We start from the raw sequence: 20653 nt of genomic DNA, 5'->3' as shown, positions 1-20653 counted from the left end.
CAGCATGTACTGGCGTAGCTCTTCACTCATGAAGGACGCCCCCCTATCCATGTGGATATAGCTTGGCATACCGAACAGGCAGAACAGGCTGTTGAGGCATTTAATGACCGTGGCGCTGGTCATGTCTGGGCAGGGGAAGGCGAATGGGAAATGGGAGTATTCGTCCACAATGTTCAGGAAGTAAACATTGCGGTCGACGGACGGGAGGGGGCCCTTGAAATCTAAGCTAAGCTGCTCAAAGGGCCGTGTAGCTTTGATTAGGTGGGCTCTATCTGGGCGGTAGAACCGAGGCTTGCACTCAGCGCAAGTGCGGCAGTTCCTGGTCAGGGACCGAACTTCCTCAATCGAGTAGGGTAAGTTGCGGGACTTTATGAAGTGGAACAGCCGTGTGACCCCTGGGTGGCAGAGGTCGTTGTGGAGGGTCTGTAGCCTATCCCCGGTGGCGTTGGCACACATCCCTCGTGAGAGGGCGTCGGGGGATTCGTTAAGGGCCCCCGGCCGGTATATGATGTCATACTTGAAGGTGGAGAGCTCGATCCGCCACCTAAGAATCTTATCATTTTTAATCTTCCCCCTCTGTTTATTATTGAACATAAACGCTACCGACCGCTGGTCGGTAAGTAGGGTGAAGCGTTTGCCGGCTAGGTAGTGCCGCCAGTGGCGCACTGCCTCCACGATGGCTTGGGCCTCCTTTTCCACGGAGGAGTGTCTGATCTCGGGCCCCTGGAGGGTCCTCGAGAAGAAAGCTACAGGCCGCCCCGCCTGGTTGAGGGTGGCCGCCAAGGCAAAGTCAGACGCATCACTTTCCACTTGAAAGGGAGTGTTCTCGTCTACTGCCTGTAGCGTGGCCCGCTCAATATCCTGCTTAATGCTTTTGAAGGCGGCGTGGGCCTCAGCAGAGAGCGGGAAAGAGGATGCTTTCAAGAGGGGGCGGGCTTTATCGGAGTAGTTGGGGACCCATTGGGCATAATACGAGAATAACCCCAGGCACCTTTTCAGGGCTTTGGGAGTGTTGGGTAGGGGCAGCTCCCGTAGGGGGCGCAATCGGTCGGGGTCTGGTCCAATTTCCCCATTCTCCACCACGCTGCCTAGTATGCAGAGGCGCGTGGTGTTGAAAACGCACTTGTCCTCATTGTAGGTGAGGTTGAGTTTTTGTGCGGTTTTCAGCAACCTCGCGAGGTTTGAGTCGTGGTCCTGTTGGTTGTGGCCGCAGATGGTGACGTTGTCGAGATAGGGGAAGGTTGCCTGCAAGTGGTGGTCATCGACCATGCGGTCCATCTCCCTCTGAAAGACCGAGACCCCATTCGTCACCCCAAAGGGGACTCTGAGGAACTGGTAGAGGCGTCCGTTTGCCTCGAAGGTGGTGTACGAATGGTCCTCTGGTCTGATAGGGAGCTGGTGGTACGCTGACTTGAGGTCGATGGTGGAGAACACCCGGTATTGGGCGATTTGGTTCACCATCTCGGATATGCGGGGTAGCGGGTAGGCGTCTAGTTGGGTATAGATGTTGACTGTTTGACTATAGTCAATCACCATCCGCTTCTTATCGCTACCCCTCACCACCACCACTTGGGCGCGCCACGGGCTGTTGCTGCGTTCAATAATGCGCTCCTTCAGGAGCCTGTCTACCTCGGTCGCGATAAACCGCCTGTCCTCCCAGCTGTACCTCCTGCTTTTGGTCGCTATTGGCCGGCAGTTAGGGGTAAGGTTCGCGAATAGCGAAGGCGGCTTTACCTTCAGGGTAGCCAGACCGCACACTGTGAGGGGCGGCTGGGTCCCACCGAAATTGAGCGTGATGCTTTGGTGGTGGCACTGAAAATCCAGGCCCAAGATCACGCTCACACATAAATCCTTCATAATTAACAGTTTAAAATTATTATATACAGTGCCTTTAACGGACAATTGTACCGCGCAGTAACCCGCAATAGTCGATATCTGGGTTTTGTCGGCCATAGAGATCGTGCACTGAGTAGGGACTATAGTTAGAGAGAGTCGTTGTACCAGATCAGGGTGAATGAAGCTCTCCGTGCTCCCGCTGTCAATTAAACATTTAACCTTGCACCCGTTTACCTCGATGTCCACCATCGATTTGGATAGTGGGTGCAGTCTGGACTGGTCCACTGTGATCGACGCCACTGTAGGGCCCTGATCGGGACAAGATGGTGGGCCACACGGGGCCGGGTAAGATGGCGTCCACGATGTCTGCTCGTGAGATGGCGGACCCCACGAGGTCGGACAAGATGGCATCCAAGATGGCTGCTCCCACAGCGCGCACGCGGCGGTGGCGGTTTTGCTTGCGGGGTTCCCTCTGCACACCTTCCCAAAGTGCCCCTTCTTACCGCACTTACAGCAGGTGGTGCCTTTCGCCGGGCACAGGTTCCTGGTGTGCTTCGGCTGCCCGCAGAAGTAGCATTTGGGGCCCCGATGCGTCGCGGCGGTCGTAGGGCTTCTGGGGGGAGAGCAGGGCCCCGACAGTGTTGGGCTACCGGGCGGGGAAGCAGAGGCGGCGTGGGCCGCGCGGCCTGATGAGTAGGAGTCAGAGTTCTTCTGAGCCACATCCAGCGATCGCGCTGTGTCCACAGCCTGTGTCAGATCTAGGCCCGTTTTCTCTAGCAGTCTCTGCCGGATGTACTTAGAGCTAAGGCCTGCGATAAAGGCATCCCGAATAAGCTTGTCTGTGTATACCGTGGCTTTCACGTCTTTGCATTTGCAGTCTTTGCCAAGCACTTTTAGGGTGACTAGAAAGTCCTCTAGAGACTCTCCGGGTCGCTGTGTGCAGGTAGCAAGCAGGTGCCTGGCATACACCTCGTTGGTAGGCCGCTGATAGTGGGCCTTTAGAATGTTGCAGGCATCCAGGTAGGTGGCGGCGTCTTGGATGAGTGGAAAAACCCGGTGGCTTACCCGATTCTGCAGGATCCCGAGTTTCACATCTCCGGTGGCTTTAGAGGCTGTGACGGCTTCGGAGTTGGCCATAAAAAATTCCAAGCACTGGAACCAGTGTCCAAACCGTGCCGATGCATCCGAAGCATGCGGGTCCAAATCCAAGCATTCCGGTTTCAAAAGTTGATCCATCGTTAAAAGTTTGCTAATAAAATTGATGCGCCTCAATAACTTCAAGACTCAAAGTTAACTGAATAAAACAAGGCTTTTATTAGCAAAGAAAGATGCCTGTGTCTTCACCTAGCTTCACCTAGCATTCTGCTGTTCTGCTGCAAGACAAGCCTGGGCTTGTCTTAAGTAGGGCCAGGTATGGGCGGAGCCGACACACCCAATGGGGAGAAAGGGGGCGGTGCACTATATACAATACAAGGTAAAACACAGGAGCAGGCAATACAATATATGTAGTTAAGTACAGAGTCTGATGAATGACATATTTCATCATAACCAGATTCTTCTGCCTTTCTGCTATCAGATAATCAGCAAGCACCAGAGCAGCCTGTCTCCGAGGGCACCGATGAGAGTGAGGGCGGAGATGAGGAGGAAGAAGAAGACACTGTGCCACTACATCTGTCACTCGCAGACACCAGCTCAGATACGAGCACTGTGTGCTCTTTAGAGGCTAGTGTGATAGCGGGATCAGCACAGGGTGAGGCACCGGGCATGAGTGGGCAGCAGCAAGGCCAGGGGCAAAGGGTAGCTCGAGGGCCAGCTCCCTGGAGGGCAAGTTCGAGCACAGGTTCTGCTGCACAGGACTCATATGAGGACCTCAATAGGGAGGCCTTCAGAAGAAAGGTGATGGGCATGCACACGGAAATGATAGGTGCAATGGCAAGGCTGCCATAGAGCCTCTCGGCAATGTCAAGGAGTGTGGAGGAGTCCGCCTCCAACATTGCACGGGACTCTGTGCAGAGCATGGAGCCCAGGATTTCCAGTCTGGAAATTCTGGTGCACTCCCAGAGAGACCGTGGCTACCCAGACATGATGGCGCACATGATGAGTGATGTCGCAGCTTCCATTGCAGCACAGGCGGAAGTGACCCAACGTCTTAGTGCTGTAATGCAGTCTATGCTTGGTGGCATCCAAGCTCTGACTGCTGCCATCATAGCTGGATCTATCACCATTGACCGGGGCTTTCACGGTGTTTCTAAGCAATCTGTACTCCAGCAGATTGCTTAGAATGCTGAGGTGCTGCCCCGGGGGAGTGGCAGTGGGTCTGTGGAGCAGGAACCATCTGTCCTCTCTCAGGATGACAGCATTCCTGCTCCCACCACTGCCACTCCGCGATTGCCCTTGTCGCTGCCTGTCATACAGCCAGCCCAGACTGCTGCTGCCTATGCTGAGGTGATGCAGTCTAGAGCCGGGCCTTGCAGGTCCACAGCTGGTCGAGGGCCTCCTGCAAGGCCATCTGACGTCTCCCACATGGAAACGCAGCAGCCTTCCACCTGACGTGCTGCACCCACTGAGGGCGCACTGCGTAGGGGCACTAGAGTAGGAAAAGGCACACGAATGACAGGCACTAAGGGAATGCACAAGGGTGATTAGTTAATAGTATTCATGTAATATGTGTGATATGTGACGTAAGAAAACTACTAGGCACTCAGTGTGAGTATTAAACAAGGCTTTAATCAAATGTTTTTCAACATGGAGATCTGGTTGTGTCCTTCACTAGTTCCTGTTAAAGAATGTCCTGAGCAAGCTGGGCCCATACTCTCCCTGGACAGCACCACCAGCAGGCCGCCCAGTATCATTTCATAAGTCATTTCCACATGAATGACAAGATTCATGTCACTATATTTATAGATAAATTTATTAATTGTGTTTGGAATCTTTTGTGGTGTCTCTCATTTCAGCTTTGTGCCCAGAATGCTGTGCTATGGCCTGTGACAGGGATGGTATGATGGGGATGTGGTGAGCTATGGGGATCTTGGGTTTCATTCATGCGAATCGGAGTCTGATGAGCCGGTCATGGACAGCCCATCTGGAAGGCCGATTGTCTGGCTGCCTCCTCCCTCCCTCCTGTTCCTCCTCCTGCTCCTCATCCTCTTCCTCCTCATCCTCTTCCTGCTCATCCTCCTCTCCCTCGTCCTCCTTCTGAGGTGGTCCTGCAATCCTTGGTGGCAAGGGCTGAGCCCTCTTGATGGCCAAGTTATGGAGCATACAACAGACCACCACGAAATGAGACACCCGCTCAGCTGAGTACTGGAGGGCTTCTCCCAAGCGGTCAAGACAGCGGAACCATTGCTTCAGTAGGCCTATGGTCTGCTCGATGAAATTCCTGGTGGCAGCATGGCTCTCATTATATGAGTGCTGGGCACGAGTGTTGGGGTTGCAGAGGGGAGTCATGAGCCAGGTGGAGAGCGGATAACCCTTGTCTCCAAGCAACCAGCCTCGAGCTTGACGTGGTGGCTGGAAGAGTGCTGGCACACTGGTCTGGTGCTTAATTAAGGCATCGTGGCTGCTGCCAGGATAGCAGCCATTGACATTGAGGATTCACTGTGTGTGGTCGCACACCAACTGCACATTAAGTGAGTGGTAGCCTTTGCGGTTAAGGAAGATCTCAGGATTGTTATACGGTGCCCGCAAAGCCACATGGGTGCAGTCGATGGTGCCCTGCACCATGGGGAAGCCCACTATCCTGGCAAAGACACATGCATGCTCGTCCTGCTTCTCTCTGGTGATCGGGAAACCAATGTAGTCCCTTCTCCTGGTGTACAGAGCCTCAGTGACCTCCCGGATGTAGCGATGGATAGTGAACTGTGAAATGTTAACTATGTCTCCTGCTGCAGACTGAAAGGATCCGCTGGTGAAGAAATTGAACGGTGACCTTGACAGCCACTGAGAGAGCTGTGGTCGAAGGCTGGAGGTCTGGCTGCAGGAGGTGGCAGAGTTCTGTAATCACCTCCTTGGTGAAGCGGAGCCTCCTAATACACTGCTCCTCGCTTAACTGAAGGCAGGCGGAGTGATGTTGAAGACTCTAGGAGGGTAAAGCCTCCTGTTGAGAGCCCTGATGGCCCTCCTCCTCCCTCTGTGCGCATGTTCCCGTCTTTCTTTCTGCCTCCTCTCCCTCCCCCGTAGATCCTGGAGGGCGAGGTCGACTGCCAGTACAGCCCCCATGACTGTGAGCAAGTGTTGTAGTTTGAAGCATCTCAAAATTAATGAGAGAGTTTTCTACTTGCCAGAACATTCCAATACCAAATAACCTTGAAGTAACTAAAGAAAACTCTTGCAGTTGCAGGATGTAGCACGCAGCCACTCAAACTGCAAAACCCTGACAGGTGTGACGGATTGGTGATAATCCCTTTAAATATCGTCATTGGAGCCGGCTTCCTGCTGCTGCACACCACCGCTACCTGTCGTCGCTTTCTCCAGCCGGTAACCTGGGCCAAAACGAAGCTGGGAGATCAGGCGTCAAGTGAGCGTTGTACACTCACTGATGTCATGATCTCTGTGATTGCGATGTCCACAGCGATTGAGGTTAGCGGCAGTGCTACCAGCAAGATGGATATGGTGTGTGCCGCTGGAACCACCATCAGCTGGCAGTAGAGCTCTGAATGGCGTTTTAGCACCATCTTGTGGCGCTAAAGACACGAATTTCTCCCCCAAAGATTTTTATAAATATTTTACACCCATGAAGTGGTGTAGAATAGGTATGTTGCCAAATAGCAAGATACACAGATCTGACCATTTGAGCATTACACTCAGATGGACAGAGGGGGTCTCGGCAGTCTGTGGAAGCTTGTTAACTGAGTGATTTATCTGTAACTTTTTTATTTCTATGCAAAAGACTTTTAAACTAAATTATAGGGGACTGAAAATCCTCTGCCTTCGGGCAAACTCCTGCCACAATTCCGTACCCAGGTTCTGGGTAAGGTCAGAATTCCCTGATGGCCTTGTAAGGGGCGGAGTATCTGCTCACTCCACACAAAGCCATTAATGGAGAAGTGGGTGGGAGGGGCAGAGGGGCGGCAAGGTTGAGGACTCTCAAGGCAAAGAGTAACTCTGCCCTTGGTCTCTCAAAGACCTGGCGGATCCATGAAGCCCAGTGAAAAGTGGTGTATTGGCCACTCCATTGACAGTTGTGGGGTTCGCCTCAGCGTTCCAAACTGGAATCAAGGCCTGGACCCTCAGGAGGTTTCTAGAGTATGCCCGACAGCCCTCTTGGCCTGGGTACGTATGCCACAATTTATAGCTTGCTGCACAAGGCAGGCACCTCCTGAGGGCATATAAGTTAGGTGACCTCTCCCTGACCCTGCTCACTTTGGTGCGGTCAGCAGCAAAGGTCACTGGTGGTCAAGTCGCCGGCGTAATTACAGGGATTGCTGGTCCATGGGTTTTCTGGACCTAGGTTTTTTCATTGGGAGCTGTGTTGTGTACTGTTAATAGAGACTAATGCCGCGATTTTGTCCGCGGTGTCGGGATGGGTGCGGGACAGCTGGTTTCCGGCTTCCAGTCCCGCCCCCAGCAGCCTCCGCTCCACAGACGTGATTTTCCCTTGATTGGCCTTGTTAAGCCTGCCCGGTGGGCTTGCTGGCCAATTAACAGGAAGCGGGCCTGATGATGCCATTTGATGACGCGTCATCTGCCGGTTTCCTTAAAGGGACCATGCACAATTTTATTTTGACAGTTGATTTCTCAGTGTTTGACAGCACTGAGGTGCTGAAAACACTGACAGTCACTGCACAAAGTTGACTCTTGCGTCCAGACTCTCCAATGACTCCCTCCATATGCTGGAATAGGTAGCAGCTGCAGGTGAGGTGACAGAAGCGATCTGTCACTGGTGAGAGAGGTTCTTCCAATGAGGTGGCACTGGACATATAGTTGGATTTCAAAACTTGTAAGCTAAAGAAATCTGTAAATGTTTTAAAAATGCAGTAACCAACATTTTCTTTGCTTTGAAACTCACCATTCGCAAATCGGGGACCCGACACTTGGGAAAGCTGTTTGGAGGCGGGTTGACGGCGGATTCGGAACCCGCCGTCAATCAAATCAATTTTAACCTCTGACCCGCCTCCAAACCCGCCCTCTGAACACTGGCAAAATCGTGGCCTAAGGGTTCCGAACATTAGCTAGTTTTAAACTATTTTAGGGAAACATAACTTCAGGAAATGTCTTAATACAGTCATTGAACAACATGTAAAATATAAGTTAATTGTTCAAACAGCACCTTCAAGAACTGCAGAGTACTTCTTTCCAATGTAATGGTCCGAGCATGTTTTTGTTGTTAATGTTCCACATGGCTGATAGTGCCAGCTGCAGTCACCAGGAGCATTGTAATAGTCACAATACACAGCTGCAATGTAAAATGGAATCAGTAATAGAGATTCAATTTCAAATATAAATGCAATTCATGTAACAAAGTCATCACTATGCATTATTTTAAACTGGAGCAGATCGTAAGCAATCACTATTTGTTACTCAGCTTTCACTCAGATATTCTCTCCTTTATCTTAAAGCACATCTGCTGCAACACACTCGCCCATAACGCTATTAAATAATACATGTGGCAGATGGCCCTCCATTATTTAGACTTACGGCATCGTTCGGGGGTTCTCCAGTCAATACAAACATCAGCTTTATTACAAGCTTCTGCATACACTGCTACAGCGGTACAGAAACCCAGATATTTCCCTTCCAAGTCACAGGCACAAGCTTCTTGGACACAAGCGTCGTAGAATGGGGTTGGGTCAACCTGATAAACATAGTGTTAGATTATATATAAACAGGAGCAACAGGCAAATGAGCAAAATAATTGTAATGTAGGAATGACTAGTTCCTATCAAGAGACTGAGGTCTACTCAGGCGATCAAACAAACGAGGTTTAATGAAAAACTAACAGTTTAACAACAAAATGCAAGAGAACTACGTATACAGGTCTAGTCAGTTCGGAGGCTCCACGAGGACTGCTAGGGTGGTCCCGTGGTTGGCGTCATGATGTCATCACTTTTTTCCCGCCGGTGGGGGATCACGTGATGAACGATGTGACGTCATCACGTTTGCCCGCGCTCTTAAAGGGACCGCGCTGTACATACACAGTAAAAACAAAGATACAGACTCAGGCTGTAGCTAACATATTGTTAAAGGGAATTATATACAGTTGGTCTGAGTCCCTTAGTGGCTCCGCCACAGTAATATTTACAGGAATTGGGAGGTAAAATCCAAAGGAATACTGTTGGATTTTTTTTAAAGATAAAATACAAAAGATGTTGCAGTAAACATGGATAAGCTTATTTGTGTGGCTCATTGGTAGTACTCTTGCCTCTGAATAAGGAGGTTATGGGTTCAAAACCCACTCCAACGATGTGAGTACATAAGCTAGGCTGACACTCCAGTGCAGCACTGCTGGGAGTGCTGCACTGCTGGGAGTGCTACCTTCTGGATGAGATGTTAAACCGAGACCCTGTATTCCCTCTCAGGTGGACATAAAAGATCCCACAGCACTATTCGAAGAGCAGGGGAGTTCTCATGGTGTCTCAGCCATTATTTATCCCTGAACCAACATCACTGGAGAAAAACAGAATATCTGGTAGTTTATCTTATTTCTGTTTGTAGGATCTTGCTGAGCATTTCCCTACATTACAACAGTGACTACACTTCAAAAGTACTTCAGTGGCTGCGAAGCTCTTTAAGATGTTCAAAGAACTATAGATGCAAGTTCTTTCTTTCTTTATGGAAAAGCCCAATTTTAAAGGAGCTTGGCTTAAGTGTTTGAATCAATACTTGAGCTGGCAGGGGCTGAGGTCATTGTGTTGGATCCCAATCTCAAATAATGTGGGCTCTTTCAGGAGAGTTACCTTTTTATGGCATGATTGAAACATGACATGTTTAATTATGCCACACTTCCTCAGTGCCCATGCTAAACAATATGGGTTTCTATCACATGGTGATGTTTGATTGACGGTATCCGAGCAGGTCATAGACTTCCAGCTGTTTCCAAATTCCACTGTACTCGACACCAAGGAGTTCCCTTTAGTTGTTAGATCATCTGAAACATCATCATTGAAATTTCCACACAGCCCACATACATTGTTCTGTAATAAAAATATTAAATTATGAAAATAAACCTGGAGCATTATCATATTTGTATGGAAAAGATGTGCATTTTCCTCAGAGCTCTATGTTATTACAAATCCACCATTGTAGACAAATTTATTTAAAGATTTAGAAACAGCCAGCATGTACAGTTGGTATTTTGCAATAATTTTGAGTACTCATAATGGCTTTGCAAGTTTATGGTTGGAAATAGATAATCATTGGAAATAAATAACCATTGTGAATACATTAAACTTCCGGAGTGAAATATGGTCTTCCTCAGGGCAGTGTCCTAGGCCCAACCATCTTCAGCTGTTTCATCAATGATCTTCCCTCCATCATAAGGTCAGAAGTGGGGATGTTCGCTGATGATTGCACACTGTTCAGCACCATTCGAGACTCGTCAGATACTGACGCAGTCCGTGTCCATATGCAGCAAGACCTGGACAACATTCAGACTTGGGCTGACAAGTGGCAAGTAACATTCGCACCACACAAGTGCCAGGCAATGACCATCTCCAACAAGCGAGACTCTAACCATCTCCCCTTGACATTCAATGGCATTACCATCGCTGAATCCCCCACTATCAACATCCTGGGGGTTACCATTGATCAGAAACTGAACTGGACCAGCCATATAAATACTGTGGCTACAAGAGCAGGCCAGAGGCTGGAAATTCTGCAGCGAGTGTCTCACCTCCTGACTCCTCAAAGCCTTTCCACCATCTACAAGGCACAAGTCAGGAGTGTGATGGAATACTCTCCACTTGCCTGGATGAGTGCAGCTCCAACAACACTCAAGAAGCTCGACACCATTCAGGATAAAGCAGCCCGCTTGATTGGCACCCCATCCACCACCTCCAACATTCACTCCCTCCACCACCGGCGCACTGTGGCTGCAGTGTGTACCATCTACAAGATGCACTGCAGCAACTGGCCAAAGCTCCTTCAACAGCACCTTCCAAACCCGTGACCTCTACCACTTAGAAGGACAAGGGCAGCAGACGCATGGGAACATCACCACCTACAAGTTCCCCTCCAAGCCACACACCATCCTGACTTGGACCTGTATCGCCGTTCCTTCACTGTCGCCGGGCCAAAATCCTGGAACTCCCTTCCTAACAGCATTGTGGGTGTACCTACACCATATGGACTGCAGCGGTTCAAGAAGGTGGCTCACCACCATCTTCTCAAGGGCAATTAGGGATGGGCACTAAATGCAGGCCTAGCCAGCGACGCCCACATCCCAGCAATGAATAAAAAAAAAAAATTTTGAGGGTGAGAGCAGCTTGGCTGACCCATATCCAAATACAGAGCAATTAGAATTTTCTGTTTCTCTGACCGTATTGCAAACACAAACATGCATTTACGTAGCTTATACAGTGCTTCATGATAGTCTTTACTAGAATGTTCCACAGTATTGTTCTAAGTACATAGGATTATATAGGATATACGGCACTGAAACAGGCCATTCGGCCCAACCAGTCCATGCCGGCGTTTATGCTCCACTCGAGCCTCCTCCCGTCTTTCCTCATCTAAATCTATCAGCATAACCCTTTATTCCCTTCTCCCTCATATGCTTGTCTAGCCTCCCCTTAAATGTATCTATACTATTCACTTCAACCACTCCCTGTGGCAGCGAGTTCCACATTCTCACCACTCTTTGGGTAAAGAAGTTTCTTCTGAATTCCCTATTGGATTTCTAACCATTGGTAAAAAGTAGGCTTGTGAAGAAGCCCTTTGTTGATTAAATGACTCATTTGTATCCTCAATGTGTTTTCTGCCATGATCAATAAGGACAAATATGAATACTTTGATTTCTAACCATACTTACTTTCCATCTTGAATCCAGTGTGATTGATAGTCTTGTACTTTTATCCCATATCACAGTGATCCCATTGGAAAATGTAAGGATTAAATAGAGCCCAACAGTGTGGAGTGAATAGGAATTATCTGTGCACTGGGTTTGATTTGTAGACTTCTCAACTGTTTTCACTTGGTTGTCAGTTAGAATGAGTTCCTTGCCCTATAAGAATACATGTTAAAATAGAATGCTGTTGAAGGTGTACAGTAATATACGCTTCCAGTTTAGGGGGGAGAAATTCAGTGGGCTGCGCCACCAGTTAGCGCCTAAAGAGGGCACTCAGTGGCTTTAACGCCACGGGCCACGCCTCCCGCGATATTTAGCTGGGGCGCTAATGGCGGCGTTAGCCTGTTGCGCTGCGTCACCACCGATGATGTCATCGGTGTGCGCAGCGCCCCGCTACCGCCCCGATCGCGATATTTGGCAGCAACCGCCTCTGTAGCGCCGCTCGCTAATCGCGCCTGGTTCACGGGGCCTACCTGTGGTGGCAGTGGCGCAAATTAAGGTGGAGATGCGGGGCGGCTGTTTTTTTCGGTGGCCGCTTGCCAGCACCTCCATCCCCAGCCTCCTGTTCTCCCCCCGCAGCATTGCCGGCTGCTTTCCGAGAGCCCGGCACTTCACCTCGGTGCCGGGCTCTTTTGCCGGCACTCGCGATTGCTCATCGCGCTGGTGCAGGCCCCTCCCCCTTAAGAATGGGAGGAAGGCCTGCAGTACCGCAGCACGCCGTGCCGCAGCGTGTGGCGCTGTGGCACGTTGCGCTGCGATATTCAGTTTCAGCGCCCTAAGAGGGATGCGGAGCACCTCGAGCCTCGCCCCGTCTCCCTCTTGGGGCGCTCAAGCTGAATTTCCGGCGATCGCTGCTGCTCCGATCGCAGCGCAAAATCTGGCGCCCAGGCGAGCTTGGCGCCCCGTTTGTGGCTCCACCCAATTTCTCCCCCTAGGTGTTGTAAATATATATTTAAAATCTCATTCCAAAACAGAAAAAAGTACAATTATAATTAGAGGAAAAAAACACCTTGAGTAAAATTCTGATATTTCTTGAACACGTCATTCCCCTTTCACAGCAGGGAACACTTTCTGTGAGTATTTGGAGTGTGCCTTCTCGACGATTACATTGGTCCTAAGAATGAATTCAAAATAGGAATTAAATAGCACAAAACCCATGATCTGATCTGATAGTCATTCAGTTTGCTTCCAGCACAGTAATGTAGCCAGAAACACAGCCGCTGATGTAACTATGTCCATAAGTCACCTACTGAGCCTATTGACCAGCAACCATCTCAACAATCAAAAACTGCTGAGACACATACCTTTATTTACTGACCTGATTCAACAGTAATCATATTTTTAGCATCAAACTACAGTTTGGGGTATTACATTGCTAACGAGCAGTGAATCACCCTTGGCTCGGATATTTGCTTTATCTTCACCAGGTGATTCATCACATATGCTTCTCAAACACTGTTGATAAGTTTCCTTATAAAAGGCAACTACATTGTAACTATTGATTAACCAAATGTTTGCCTATCTGCTTTCCAATCATTTGGCTTGTATAACATTTTTTATGTAGCCAAACAATATAAATGAGTGGCGCGCACATGTCATGTGCAGTGTGGCCTCATAGAAATAGGCCACAAATCACCTGGATTATTTTACGCTCTCTAATGCCTGAGGAAAACATTTTTGTATTTCAGTGCAAATTTATTTCTGCATCCACACTATTAGTGCATGAGTAGCGCTTGAGTAACTGGACTGATTTTGATGATGTTTACAATGGTAATTACATTGATGGGTATAAAATCATGACCACAGTTAAGTATGAAAATAACATTTTGAACCTATACACACCTCAACAAAAATATATTCACAGTTTCCATCATAGACATATCTTTTCCCGTCGAAGGTTAGGTAATGGCCATCGCCATACACCTCACAAGTCTTTGGGCATGTCTTCTTAGTGCAATTCCATGACCCTCCCTGACACGTGCTGCAATATGAAGGGCACAGTGCAATGATGTTGTTTAGCACCACACAGAAAGTGACATGGTTTTCAATATATAATTGTACTTCTGTTGATGTTTGTTTAATCTTACCATTTATTGCAATCCCTCTGGATTATTCTTCCTTCAGTATAAACCTCACCACTAAATAAACAAGGGCAGTTTTCACGAGCAATGCAGTTTCCATCGTCATCTTCTACCAGACCACGGGGACAGACACAGCCAGGGACACACGCACGCTGCTTTTATAAAAGATTAAAAGGTCACTGTTTGCGTCCAAGAGTTTTCTCTGAGGTGTCAGCTAATAGGATTTTTAATATCTGCTTAAATCTTTGCCGCATACCATGATTGGCTCACACAGATTTTAACCACAAGCCTCCTCGATGAATCTAGAATTCATGGGACATCAGGACAAAATGGCATGACAACCATATTTTTTTTTAATGAGTGATTTAGGTATTTGTATTTATTAATATGAAACTAATTTTGTGTAATTGTTCAATTCACTATTCTATAAATTGAAACAAAAGTGAGTCTTGTAAATTGATGGAACCGTGAAAGTCACTCACACATGGTATGTTTAGAGTTCGACACGTCTTCTCACACAAGTATTCGGATGAAGAAACAGCTTCATTTGTACAGATGAAGAATACTTTCCCATTATGGCAAGCTAAAGAAAACAATATGCAAAAAGAACTTGGAAAATGGCCTTTCATTCATTTACTGTAGTATGAAGCTTAATCCATGCACTGATGTTATGGGGAGAGGTTGTAACATTCGTTACCTGGAGGCCAGGGTTCTGCTGTTATTTGGAAGCAATGAAATTTTCCATCTTGACAAATGCTGAGTATAAAATAATAATAAAAATATGTTTTACATGTATTTAATAGTTATTTTTCTCATTTGTCAAATTATTAGAAAATACTTACCAGGGTCTGCCATTCATGTAAACACTCTGCCCTTTTTCTATAAGCCGCCCTTTAGTATGACACGAGCAGTCTGATCTGTCCACACAGACTCCATTTTCATCCATGTACTTTCCCTCAGGACAGCCACAGCCATAAACTGGAACATCCTTAACTCCACAGGTGTAATCGTACTCTGACAGCGATCTACAGGTACGGTTACAGGCTCTCATGTCATTCTCAAAGACCTGAGAGCTACTGCACAATTTATCTAGGAACAGATAATAACCAAGCAATCAGATAACTAAAGATCTTTGAAAAGAAATAATGCATGTAAGGTTTGACTTTACGAGGCTGTGATTGTTGAGGCCATCCCATTAGGGCTCTCCACTGAAGTCTCTCCAGACACAGTATGACCTTTTATGTGGTTACTTGTTTTCTGTATGTGAATCTTTGACAATACTTTATAGAAACATGTTTATGATGTTGTTACAAATAGTGCAGCATAGGAAATCTTCCCCTGTGGCTTTTAAAAGTATTTTCACACACTTAGTTTAAGGACTTGTTTTTAAGCCAGATGTTCTGTTTCAAAATCATTACAAATCAATTTTAAAAGGAATAATCAACAAGATATGCTATTTCTTTTATTACTTGTGCGCAATGTAGATCTGAGGCACAATAGAGGTAGGGCTAAATAGATTGAAAATAGGGACAAGTAGGCTTCTGTTTAAATCCAGCCATTGCACGTGCTGAAAAGTTTAACGTTAATTTTAATTTTAAAAGACGTAATGAGGATGGTCCCTTCGTGCAGAGAATGTCCTCAACATCATATTACAACATATAGAATATTCAAATCATCTCATTAACTGTTTTCACTATTTCCAAGGGCAAAATGTTCCAGAGAAAGCCTGTGACTTTTGTTTGCTAACAGAGTCTTTTTGTACATGGTGGGTGTTATAGAAATGGAATAAACCTGAGGGAAAGCACTACAATATCTTTATGTTAATATATTTTACTGCAGTCAGATTAAGTTTAAGACCATTAAGACTGCAGAACAATTCTATAAAAACAGAAGCATCGTTGTAACGTACTGCAAATGTCTCTTCTCCAGTTCCTCACGATGACACCATTAGCCGCACACTCATGAACATACGCTCCCAATCCTGCACACAGACAGTCCTCAATATTCTCACAGGCACAGGTAGCAGCTACACACATCTGGAAAAATGGAGTTAAGGAAGTTAGTCTAACAAACCACAAATAGTTCACACTGATACAAAATCCATTTTTAAATGAATAAATAAAGCCGCTAAATAAATAAATTACTGCGGCTCCCTGTTGCCGTAACAGCTGCTCAATAGGCAATAAATAAATACAGCAATCAGTTCCTGCAATCTCAACTATAAAACTAATATTGATAAAGGAGCATATCTTCTGACTCACTGTAAACAATGTTACACGAGATGTGTTTGTGTTTTAAAAACGTTTTAAATTTTTTTGCTTGAATGCTCAAATAAGATTATTAAAACCTTATTTGAATATTCCTATTACCTGTATCTAGGACCTCAGCTCGATTAAAACCTCACTAAGATTTACTCTATTCTCCCTACTAATAGCGCCAGCACAACAGCTTTAGCCATCTACCTAATAGTGTATGCCCTACTAATACTAACCCATTTTATTAACTGTTCATCTACGTGTTTACTATCTGAGATCCAGTTACCTACCCAAAAGCTACAGACCACACATTCAGTTGGTCATCTGTTTTATTCCTTCAATTCATCAGTTTCCTCAAGGTCATGAATCCCCATAAGGTTTGTCATGTTCTTTGCTCCAGCCCCCCACAGGAACCTATCTCTGATTTATCTTCAGCTTTTCTACATCCCTAAATAACAGTCGCTAGCTGCCCCAAGTACTCTGTGTGTGCTTGTAGGTTTGGAAAGGACTGTTTTCAGTATTATTGCCTGATTGGTGGATAAATCCTAAATTATTATCAGCAGCTTGAAATAACTGCAAATTCATGAAACAGAGTTTGAATCCATCAAAAACTGTTTGAATAAAAGTCTAATCTCTTTGATAACCTTAAATATTCTCAGTGAATTTAGTGCAGGTGGTGTGACTGTAGTTCCAAGTAGCCATGAGTTCACCATATGAATTATAATTTGACACAAATGGTTGGTATGAGAAATGGGATTATAGACTTAAACATTACCTGTGGCTCCTGAGATTCCATGATATATAACTATGAAAGCCACAGTGTATTGCATCACCAAGCCCTGTCACAGATGTAATGCCGATTATTTGATATTCTGTTCATTAGCTGTTTGTAGAACCTTGCCATGTACAATTAGATTCTCAGTTTGCCTACATGAACCCTCTTCAAATTAATTAACTGGTTACAAAGCACTTTGGGATTTCCCAAGGATGTGATGAGGCGCTATATAAATATGAGTTCTTTTACTTTTTTTAATAGTTTTTACAAGCCAGACAAAAGCACTTTGTATATTAAATCTTACAACAGAAAAGGGAAGGAAAAAGTAAGATTATTAAATAAATGTTCACATACAAAAGCTATATTGTTCAGGGTGATGAGAAGTTTTAGTATCATGCCCTCCCAAATACAAAATTAGGGTTTGTAGCCTGCCTACCTCTCTGGAAAAGACAAAAACTTCAAACATCTTACTTTAAAATAATCTCCTTTCACCCCTTGAACCAGAGTTTGAATCTGGCAAAAACTGCTTCAATAAAAGTCTAGCCTATTTGATAACCTTAACCCTTCTCAGTGAACTTAGTGCAGGGGGGGTCTGACTACAGTTCCAAGTAGCCATGAATTCACCAGACAAATCATAATTTGACAGAAATGGTTGGTATGAGAAATGGGGTAAAATACAGGCGTATTTCAATACATCAGAAACAGCTAAAACACATCTCAATAAAATCATCTTCGGTTGTGTATTTAACCTTGCAGGAATAGTCTGTATGTTGAATTCCTAATATATTGCTTTTAACTCTTAAAGGGTGGGTGCATTAATAAAGGCTAATAAGATGTTAATTATTCTTGTTTGTTTTTGATGAGTTTTGGTTTAGTAATGGAATGAATGGAATATTCCCTCTGGTTAAACCCTTGATTTAAATTGATATTATTTAAGTGTACTGCTTTTAGCTATTTGTGATGTATAGAAATATTTCTTTATTGTACTGTTATACTAATTTAAAAGTTATTAGGTCACATTTAATCTAAAAGTTACAGACATTTTATGAATTAAATACCACATTATTAATGCATCTATTAACAGTTTCTGACTTTACATTGTTTTGAAGACTTTCGTTCTTACAGAGGATTCTTACTTGATAATATTTCATGTAATCCACTGTCGAGTGACACACGGAGAAAGCACCTGTCGGATCTTTTAAGTAGGAGCAATGTTGTTTGGCATAGTGTTCTGCAAACCAAATTTAATAACAAGTTATTTTTATTAGTATATGATTTGAATACCTAATTCAAATGTAATGAATGCAATAAAATAAAATAATATATTAAAAACCTTGGGGGGCGCTATCGGGCTTTGCGTTCGGGCACGGCACTGACATCAACTCTCGCCATACTCGGCAGGAGTTTAGCAGCGGTGCTACGGTGTTGCGCCTGATCTCCTTCGCCCGGAGATCATGATGCCATCGCCGTGCGCATCGCCCCGGTAGCGCCCCAGACCTGAAATTGACTTCCACCCCCTGCAGCAGCGCCGGTTGAAAACACTGCCAGCTGCTGGAGGCGTGCATCGTGCGGCCGGCCACTTCGGGGGTGATGACTAATGGCAAGGTGGCCGAGGTAAGTGGAAAAAAACTTGCCTTTCCTCTTCTAGTTTTTTTCGCAGGTTCCTGCCCGCGATCAATCAGCCCAGCACTCTGCTTGAGAGCCGGGCTGATCACATGGGTTCATGGCTGCCTTGGTGGTCCAGGTAGGTACTTATTAAATTATAGTGCCTGCAGTGATGGCCCTTCTCTTTAAGGGAGGGAAGGAGCCTTTGAACGTGGCAGTGCTGCCTGGCCCAGTGTGCAGCGCTGCTGAAGTCTCTGCCCCGCTCTCCGACATTAGCGCCCTAAGAAGGAAGTGGAGTGCTTGATTTAGTGCTCCACTTCCCTCTTGGGGCGCTGAAACTCAATTCTGTGGTCATTAGCTCTGGGCGCTAAAGTTAGCACCCAGGCAATGTTAGCGCCCCAAAATGGTCGATACCGATTTTTTCCCCCCCTTTAGTCTACATGCACTTCCTGTCTGCACCACTTGACTTCCTCATCATTTTTTGGTCATACTTTTTGCGTCAACTTTTTCCCCATTATAAATTCTTACATTCATATTTCTAACAGGATTCACTCAGGTAAACTTGTCATACTGTAGTTTCACCCTCCCTGCAGGATGTCTTCAGTTCTGTCTCCCGGCTCCAGCAACATTTATGATGCTGTAGAGCTTTTTCCCTCAACAGAAACATGGTGAAGAAATGTTTGCTACGATTATTGGGATTAGGGAGCGATAGGACAGATGCAGAAAGAAACCGATATAGTGGAGAGAGAAGCACTGGGCGATAGTGCAGAGAGTTTGGGAGGACAGAGTCCCAGAGAGTTTGGGAAACACAGGAAGAAAGGGACTACTCACTCACACACACACACTCACACTCACACGGGGAACAGACATCGGTTTAAATAGACAAAGAAAAATCAGGGAGAAACCACAAGCTAGAGAAAGAAGGATTGAGGCATTTACAAACCGTGCACAACCCTGTCCCTACTACGCCCACTTCCAAAATCTCAGCTCCCATACACCCACTCTGTTTTCCACATCCCAACACTAACTTCCTACCAATACGTCACACCACTCCCACAACCACGTTCTCTCCCAAAGCTCACTACCTCCTGCTCCAGCACCAGAATCGCCTATTCCCACACTATTTTACTGCAATTTGCTACTCCATTCTGAATGCCAATGCTTCCTTTTCCTTCCCACTTCCCACTTCCTACTATCACCTCTTGGCTACACACCAATTCATTCTCCCATCCCCTCTCTCTCCTATCTCTTTTTTCCAGCTTTCATCCTGCATACCCAATTGTATTGCCATACCTTTCACTCACTCCAACTATCTCCTGCACTAATCACCCTTATTTCCCTCATTCCTACGCTCTCCTACCACATATTGCTTCTTTTGCCCTGAACAGCCATTACTCCCCTCCACTCCACAGTACTTCCTGGCTCCAACACTACCTCTCAGTTTTACCAAATCCAACAGCATCCCTCCCAGGTCTACTAAACTGAACACCAATTCTACCACACTCAGCAACACCTGCTCCATGAATAGGTAGACACAAAAACCCCTCACTACTGCAAAATCTCAAAAGCCCCATTATTACTTACCACTTCTACCTACCTAAGACAGTCAACATCTTCATACCATTTTTATGTATCTTCATTTTTAAACAATGTAAGAGACAAACATTGAGGGCCCAAAATTTCAGTAGGGTCTCTCCAGCAGCAGAAGAGTGGTGGGCTGGAGTCTAAATCCAACTGAATGGCAAAGCTCAGACCATGTCCAAGTTTCAGAGATGGACTCACCTACATATGCCAGGGGACGGGTCATATGTCAGTGACACCTGCCCCAGTGAGGCCACATCACCAAGCAGGCATGGATTTCGGAGTGATGCCATGCTGCTTTGATAGTGGCGAGAAGGCCCTGGATGGGGGCCAACAAAATGTCAATTCTTCTGTCTTGTGCTTCCAATGGAGCGTGTGGGACTCTTGCAGAAATGAATCGGTCCACCCTGGGATCAATTACTTTTCCATGGTAAAGTGTTGGGGTGTCAGCTGGTAAGATTTTCCCTGAGGGCAGCATGCAGTGAATTCCCAGGGTAGCCTAGGAATTCCTACAAAA

At 46.2% G+C, this 20653-nt stretch overlaps 1 protein-coding gene across 1 annotated transcript in view; it reads right to left on the bottom strand.

Moving 5' to 3' along the window:
* The window catches only part of LOC147105643 (uncharacterized), a 67870-nt gene that overhangs the window by 44056 nt on the left and 3161 nt on the right, over nt 1-20653 (bottom strand). Inside the window, exons 4-15 of the mRNA XM_086010183.1 lie at nt 18087-18181; nt 15830-15956; nt 14763-15009; nt 14618-14676; nt 14403-14503; nt 13927-14072; nt 13682-13820; nt 12849-12953; nt 11804-11995; nt 9732-9968; nt 8473-8629; nt 8105-8230 (exon numbers count right to left, since the gene is read on the bottom strand). Coding sequence (XP_085866309.1) covers nt 8105-8230; nt 8473-8629; nt 9732-9968; nt 11804-11995; nt 12849-12953; nt 13682-13820; nt 13927-14072; nt 14403-14503; nt 14618-14676; nt 14763-15009; nt 15830-15956; nt 18087-18181 — 1731 coding nt within the window. The remainder of the gene's footprint in view (nt 1-8104; nt 8231-8472; nt 8630-9731; nt 9969-11803; nt 11996-12848; nt 12954-13681; nt 13821-13926; nt 14073-14402; nt 14504-14617; nt 14677-14762; nt 15010-15829; nt 15957-18086; nt 18182-20653) is intronic.

This window comes from Somniosus microcephalus, chromosome 17 (genome assembly GCF_052327205.1).
Source record: "Somniosus microcephalus isolate GS21.2 chromosome 17, FLI_Smic_1.0, whole genome shotgun sequence".
Lineage (NCBI taxonomy): Eukaryota > Metazoa > Chordata > Chondrichthyes > Squaliformes > Somniosidae > Somniosus > Somniosus microcephalus.
This window is presented reverse-complemented; position numbering and strand designations above follow the sequence as displayed.